Genomic DNA, 8,183 nt, shown 5'->3' on the forward strand with positions numbered 1-8,183 from the left:
TTGATTTATGGGTAGAAAATATCGAAAGGGGAAAAAATTATACCACTTCAGATGTCACTTGGGAATTTTTTTTCAGATGTCACTTGGGGTAAATATATTCTAAATATTTTAAATGATTAATTAGTTGATTATAATATTTTATAATAAATTATATTAAGAAGATAACATAAACATGCTACCAAATTGGAATATAATAAAAGAAATAACTTAATCAATATATATAATCATTCTTTTAGTATTGAATATACGCTACTAGCACAAGAGTAAAAAATAAAAAAGTACTTACTGCCATACGATAAAACAGCTAAAAAAGGTACTTACTGCCATACAATACGGCATATCAACTGTACGAACCTTTTACAATTACTGCAATGTTATCTCTTTATTCTGATATTCCACTTGCAAAATGTTCACTAATATCAAAATTTGCCATGGGCCTTTGGCAGTGGCTATAAATATCATCCAAAGATCCCAAATGCGAACTAAACCCTGTGACCACAATGAAATCCCAAACTGTCATACACTAGAGGATCACAAAAATCCCAATCACACCACTACCATCCAAATAAATAAATAAATTGTATGTCAAAGTATAATCTACCAAAAACCTTCAGTCTTTGCGACTTGTCCCAATCTGACTTGCTTAATTGCAGCTTACAACCACCACAATCTATTCTTCTGCATGATGTTGTGGAAACAGAAAGCGGTTTTTTTTATCTCATCTTGGGATTCATTTTTTGAGATTTTTTGACTTCTTTTTAACTGATCGAACTAACGTTGAGAGATCATGTTGTAACTCCTTTTCTACCATACCTGCAGATTGCAATTTTCCACTTTTTTTTGACATCTTACCATCAGAGGGCAATTGAAATGGCTTGGACTTCATCTTAATTGATTTGACTAATGATGATAACTCATGTTTCTCTTTCTTTGGTGGCTCATCAGATGGCAAGTGTGATGTTGTAGGTAACTTCAAATGCTCATTTTCCACCAATTCTTGCTTGTTCTGCTGCCTCTGCGCCACCTGCCTAGCATAAGCTACACTCCTGCAACACCAAAACTCCAAATTTTAGCTTCTTTCTTTCTTTTTTTATAACTTTTAGCACCAAACTAAAGCCAACTTAGTTATAAAGCAAGCAGCATATAGAGAAAAATAATTTGCAATATTTTGGAAGAATGGAACAAACAATGCCAAATAGATTCTTAAATTAGTTCATAATTTGGAATATCAAGATCATCAAATTAAGCCTTTAGAATACTCAGGTACAATTATATCATGTCACACGGGTTAATCATCCTGCATGTCACATACATTCAAGGTACATACAAGTTACCATACGCATATTAGGCCATATACTACCTAAGTGCTCCTCTAATTTTCTGCTTCTTTCAGATAATAATGGAAACAATAATCTTCCTATTAAAAAAAAAATGGAAACAATAATCACAAGAAAAATATGTACTGCACAGAAAATACCTTTTGAAGTGAGGATCTGTTGGATCCAGAGCATATAGAGGTGAAGTGAAGAGCGCTGAAAACCGTGGATCATCATAATTAACAGATGGTAATTTATCCTCATCTGGAACTTCTTTTCCCTTTTTCCCCTTGGCCTTCTTAGGTTTCAAACTATATCCCTTAAGACCAGTTTCTGTCCCCTTATCATCAGCAAGTAATAACTCAAGCTCTGCTTGGCTTGCTTCTGCTTCCTTATCCATATTTTGATTCAGCCTTTCTTTATCGCTTTTACCTCCAGCCTCTTTTTTACTTCTTTTAACTGAAGGCTCTTCAACAAAGAAGTCATCTGGTTGTTCAGGCGCATGTTGATCAGTATCACTATCACTACTGTCATCATCTGATGAATACTTAGACTTATTTTTCCTAGCCTGCTTTTTCTCTCTTCTTTTTCTAAGATAGGCCTCCCACACAGTTTCTGAATTCTTATCTTTCTTCTCCAAAATACGCTTGCTAATATCCTCCAAGCCAGTATTGAAAGTGACCTCCATATCCTGGCCATCATCCTCTCCATCTCCATCTCCATCTCCATCTGAACCATCACCAGACTGGACTAAAGCACGGTACATATCTCGTTTTTTATCCTTCTTATCATCATCATCGTTTTCACCATCACCATCATCGCTTTCTCCCTCATCAGAAGCCAAGAACTCCTTCAACTCCAATTGAGCTAGCTAGAAGAAACAAAGTCAGTAACAATTTTGTACAAATTTGAAGCTAATACTGATTGAACTAGGAGTAGTATTTTATGCTCCTTGATTGTTCTCTCTGCTTTTACTGTCTACTTTCTTTTGAAAATATAGTGAAACAACCATAGCTGCAGAAAGCTGTCAAGCCTCTAATGTGTGTATATGTGGATTTGTTTTGATAAGTACTATTATGATGTGCATTTAGATTTTTTTCTTTTAAAAAAAAAAAAACAAAACAAAACAAAAAAACATAAGCATGTTAATCTTGGCATGAATGGATGAATTCATATATAAGTAAATTTTAAAATAAAAAGTAAAAACTGTATAGTGATATGTTCCTATTGCTATGTGGCCAGAACTTTCAATTAAATTGAAGTAAATCCATATTCATCAGGCACAAAAAAAGGCCCTCGTGGCTCATTAACTTCAGATTTGGGGAATGTACGGGCCACAGCAAACTATTAGATTAATTCACAAAATAATGATCCAAACCCCACCTAGCGGCCGCTCAAAAAAAGATGACAGCAAAATGGTGCCCCTCTTAATTAGCAAACATTTCTTTCTGTGTATTTGGAAAATGGCCTCATTCACTTCAGATTCAGAGAATTTATAGGCCACAGTAAACTAACTATTGGATCATTTCACAAAATAATGAATCCCTCCCCCCCCCCCACCCCCGGCGCGGGTGCCCACCACAAAAAAAAAAAAAAAAGGAAGAAGAAAAATGGTGCCCCAGCAGAAATGAAGCTGAAGCAAGAATTAGCCATCTTATTTATGACAACAAATAGAATTAATACAATCAATTCATGCTCAATAATCGATACATCAAAGGGGTAAAAAGGAAGAAGAAGAAGAAGAAAAAGAAGACAACTGAATGTTTATTTAATATTGTCAATAAGAACGCAATTTTTGAATTCGATAGTTGGGGGACAGGATATTTGAACCCTAGATGTCTCATTTGGAGACACTAGGAGGTGCCAATTGAACTACAAGACTTTTAGCCAGAATGCAATTAAAGATATGAGCTTTGAAGTAGAAAATATTTAATATGGATCAGATTTTTTAAAATTTTTAAAATATAAATAAAAAGGCATAAAGTACTATGTTTCAGATTCAGATCAAGCACACCAACCTGATCAGCATTAAATTTACGTTTCAAGGTCTTTACACGATCCGGTTCATCCTCATCCCAAGAAAGCTGAACCCTACTCTGCTGCAGGGCTTTAGTTTGAAAATCTAAACCTTCATAGTCTGCAGGCACCTGAGAAAAAAATTGAAAATATTTCCGAATTAGGTGTATTAGGTGGGGTAATGACAAAAAAATTTGCACACATTTACATAAGTGAACATTGCTGTGTAGTATGGGTAGAGTAAATCTGTTTTTTTTTTTTTTCCCTTAATTAAGATGGGTAGAGTAAATCCATTACAAAAAATAAAAGCAATATCATAAAGTTGCATCCTTCCATGCTACCCTTATCTGTTAATTTAATCCAAAGTTTGATGCAGAATGGGCTAGGTATTGGCTCAAGCAAGGATTTATGCGGTGCTGAGTTGGATTTCAAACCCTAGTCAACCAAGGCCCAAAGCTATCCTAGTAATAAATTTAATCATCCATGTGAAGCTGAATTTTTATATCATGTAGGAGAGATGGATAATGGCCACACAGCTTGCCATGTATTAGGTGAACTTGCATAACTTTCACTCTGAATGCAACTTCCATTTTACAAAGGGTAGCATTGAGAACTTCATTTCCTAAGAATCTCAGATAGATTCATTTTTTAAATTACATCAACAAGTTATCACAACTTCTGGCACACAGGCAGCAAATAGAGACCATTACTTCTTGGATCAGGGTTATCTTCTCCTAATATGGTGCTGTGTGTTTGCTACTTGAGAGACCAGGATTTTTTTTTATACATTTTAATTAGGGGAGTGGGATTTGAACCTTGGATGTTTCCATCGAAAAACCAATAAATTCCATTAGTCTACAAGTCATTTTCCCTGGAAAATTTTGACAGGATTATTCACTAAAATAGAACATTTGATATATATATATATATATATATAAAACCCTCACATAAGACTGTTGTGTAAACTTTCAATAAATGAAGCACCAAAACCCCATAGTACCATTGTAAGGTTAAAAATCATACCTCATTAGCAACGTCTCTAGGTGGGTGTTTAAATTCCATAGAGTCAGGAATAAATCTCAGATCAAGCTTATTGGAAGACCTTTCAAATTCAGTTCCATCACAAGATTTGTAAAGGTAATCTGCTGTGGCACTCGAATCACATTCTACCACAGCATAGTAGTACCTGTGGAAGGAAGATAAGTGCACCCAAAAGATATGTAAAACAATACATATGCGTGTGCACGCACACATGTGTACGTGTATGTGCATGTATGTGAATATATATAAGTTGATTTCTTGAGTGATAATTGACCCAAAATAAAGGCTTATTACAGGGGAAAAATAGTCTAGAAAACAAGCTTTAAGAAGTAACTATACATTTAAACAATACACATTCAAGGCAGTCTATTCAAATTTTATTTGGCATCTAGATATTGAGAAGATGAAATTCAACCCAGATAATATTTCAAAATCACATAATTGTGAGTAACGTGCTCCTATAGGTTCAAAACTATGTAATGAACTGAGTAGCTAAGATAAATCCACCATTATCTGGATCACTTACAGTATCACACTAATTAATAAATTTTTGGATATGATTAACAATGAAGGACAGGAACTCCAAAACAACACTCCAACATATCCATATGGGTAAAACTTAGATACAATTCTTTAGGAATTGTGCTTTAGGTTCTTCAATTATATTCAACCACGTGGTTGTATGGACCAAAGCAACATGATCCATTTTATCATTGTCCAGGACAATAAATTCAACCTGATTCATTAGTCATTCCAACCACATGATTGAATTTAATTGGGAAACTTAAGGTACAACAACACAATAGAAATTGTGCCTAAGTTTTTTATTTTTTTGATAGGTAGAAATTTTACCTAAGTTTTGCCACAATATGTATATGTATATGTGTGTGTATATATATATATATTTGATAATGTTGAACCTCACCAAGGAAAGGCCCTTTGGACCCACCTAAACCATGGATACACAACCTCACCCGCCAGAACCATGTCTTAAGTAATCTAGGGGAACTCCTAATCTTGTGTGTGCGTAAATGTTTCACTCCTACAAGCATTGTTTCAAATGAAATTAAATGTATAGACATTAAAGGTAAGTTTTCACTCATAATTCTGGGCATATTATAAACATAATGACCAAAAATAATGCAGATACCATAGTAGCATCAGAAGGCAAAATTAAAGATTCTGACAAGAAGAAATGCACAAACCGCATTGCAGTCAATTACCTTAGCCTGCTTATCTCATAAGCACGCAATTTCTCATAGTCTATCTCATCATCGTCCTCAGAGTCTAACTTATCGTCGTCTTGATCTTCATTTTTCTCATTTTCATCTTTAAGGAAGCCAAGAGGACCACGAACTGCTTCCTCTTTCATACGCTGAAGTCCAAACTCCGATGGATAGACAGCCACTGACAAAATCTGTCCACCTTTTGGGAGAAATGAACTCAAAACAACATACAAGTCAACGGCCTACATAAAATGAAAAACTTTTGGTAATGAATGTATCCTTGGAAAGTGCAAAAGACAAAGAAAAGACAAAAAGAAGTAACTTAACAAAATTATATCATAATTAAATTAAATAAGACCTATATTATCCTTTTTTATTTTATTATTTAACCTCCATCATTTATTAATTCTGGGCTTTGGATTCAGCATTGACTAATGAATCAGAAGCACTCTTCTTGCCATTTTTATTGGCTTATAACATAATTCTCATAAAAGATTATATAGAATTTCACGAATCAGAGCACTCTTCTTGCCATTTTTATTGGCTTATAATATGATTCTCATAAAAGATGATATAGAATTTCACGTAGACATAATTTGACAAGTAAAACAGTAAGATAGACGAATTAAAAATTTTATATGGGTGTTAACTTTTGTGCAATAACATGCACCTAGGATCTCAAAATGATAGCATATAATCACAAAATGCACAAAACATATCGTTGCCAATTTTAAAGAGATCAAATCAAACTTTACTTCTCCAGCATGCCACCAACTCAACAGTATCAACCGAACGGAGGCAGTAGTAAATATAACAGCAATGACCTTTAGTCCTATGCAAGTTCAAACTTCAAACTTCAAACATAATCCAATTCTATTCAATAATTGAAAAGCGCTATCTGATTTAACACACTAGTTCCGTTCACTTAAAACCCAAATTTAATTGAACTCAGTTCCAAACCAGAGTAACATTACCTTAATATACTTCCAGTCCATATTAACAACAGCGAGCCTGTGAGTTTCTTTTTCAATTTCTGGTATATTTTCCTGTCCATATAAAGCAAACATAAGAACCCAATCAAACATAGAAGAAATCATAAAGCTGGGCACTATTTGGCAATCAAAACAATGTTACTAACAAAAAGTTTGTTCAAAATTCAAAACTCTATCTCTTTACATTTAACTAAAACAAGTTATCAACCGGCATTAAAAATGTCCAAACTCAAAATTCAAGCTTTGAGCATTACTATATATTCTTTTTTCTTTCATTTTCTCAGCAACCAATCAAAGAATTAAGGTTCTCAAATTCTCAATTCTCATTCTAATTCCAGCTCAAACTATACCTGCATCAAAAGATCTTCTTCCGCTTCCTCCTCATAAACCGCCTCGTCGTCTTCGTCTGTATCATCTGTATCGGTAGTAGACTCCTCCAATTCACCATTCTCCGAGTCTTCCTCCGATTCAGATTCCTCCGAGTCAGTCTCCGACTCGAGTTTCCCAAATCTGCTATCTTCCACAACTTTCTCATCTTCTTCTTCTTCTTCTTCGTCGCTGCTGCTACTAATCTCTTTCTTTTCCTCCTCCTCCTCCTCCTTTTCCTTTTCTTCTTCTTCGATTTTGTAGTAATGGCGCAGATGACTTTCCTGGTTTGGCTTCTTACGCTTTCCACGCTTATCTAGCGGAGCCGAGGAAGACGCGAAGCTCTTGTCCTTGAACATGCGGTCGAATCGCGAGTCGATGGCGACCTTCGATTTGTGCCTCGGAACGTTCTGGAAGCGAGGGTCGGAGTGCACGGACGCGAATCGAGCGTCCGTGATGATCTTCTTGTCGCCTCCATTGTTGCTATCTTGCGCCGTCGGTGAAGGGTCCGAGTCCTTGTTCGGCTTCGGCTTGTTCTTGTTGTTCTTCTTTTTGGAGGTCATTTTTCAATTTAGCGTGAGAGCGAGGATCTAGTTGCGTTAGTGTTGTGGGGTTAAGCTTTAGGGTTTAACAGATTTGCATTCTCTTATATTTTAGGGTAAATTCCACAAACCAACATGATGTTTGAGTTACTACCAATTAGGTCCAAGACATTTCAAAATTGACCAATTTAGTTCGTAAAGACTATTTTGTCCCTAAACAACGTTAACCTCCGTTAGTTTCTCTCTCTTCTCTCTGTCCCTCTCTGTTACTCTTCCCTCCTCCCTCACTCTCTCTCCTCAGATCAGCCATAACCACTCCTCATATTAGCCACAACCACTCAGATTAACTATGACAAGAGCCACAACACAATTTTACTACCCATACCAAAACCCAATCAAATCTGTTCCAACAATATCCAAATTCTCCAACACATAGAAAACTCACCACTACATCAAAACCCAAAACCACCCCATTGCAAATTCATTCCATATTGGAACCCACCACCACCATCACCGGCCACTAAACCCAGCAACCATCTCTGGCCACAAAACCCAGTAACCACCATCGGCAACAAAACCCAACCAAACCCACATCAATAAAACCCAAATCCAAAAATTCCAATCACCACTTCGTAACCCACAACCACCTCACTGCAAATCCACCCTAGGAAAGAAGAACGAAAG

The 8,183-nt window shown here is 35.7% G+C and overlaps 1 protein-coding gene across 1 annotated transcript; it reads right to left on the minus strand.

Annotated features, from left to right (window-relative positions):
* Positions 1–264: 264 nt before the first annotated feature.
* On the minus strand, positions 265–7,629 carry LOC126690537 (pre-rRNA-processing protein esf1). Its single transcript, XM_050385728.1, has 7 exons — positions 6,942–7,629; positions 6,574–6,645; positions 5,597–5,841; positions 4,356–4,518; positions 3,335–3,463; positions 1,478–2,187; positions 265–1,046 (listed from the first exon to the last, which is right to left on the minus strand). The coding sequence occupies exons 1-7, from the start codon at positions 7,518–7,520 to the stop codon at positions 731–733; spliced, it is 2,214 nt and encodes a 737-aa protein (XP_050241685.1). The 5' UTR covers positions 7,521–7,629; the 3' UTR covers positions 265–730.
* Between the last annotated feature and the right edge of the window lie 554 nt (positions 7,630–8,183).

The sequence above is a fragment of the Quercus robur genome, chromosome 6, assembly GCF_932294415.1.
Source record: "Quercus robur chromosome 6, dhQueRobu3.1, whole genome shotgun sequence".
Taxonomy (NCBI): domain Eukaryota; kingdom Viridiplantae; phylum Streptophyta; class Magnoliopsida; order Fagales; family Fagaceae; genus Quercus; species Quercus robur.

Excerpts from the sequence above, each read along its gene's own strand:
- LOC126690537 (XM_050385728.1), bottom strand. The coding sequence starts at position 7,520 with ATGACCTCCAAAAAGAAGAACAACAAGAACAAGCCGAAGCCGAACAAG. Across the intron at positions 5,842-6,573 it reads TGGACTGGAAGTATATTAAG|GCCGTTGACTTGTATGTTGT; the intron begins GTAATGTTACTC and ends CATTTTATGTAG. Across the intron at positions 3,464-4,355 it reads CTAGAGACGTTGCTAATGAG|GTGCCTGCAGACTATGAAGG; the intron begins GTATGATTTTTA and ends TTTTTTTCTCAG.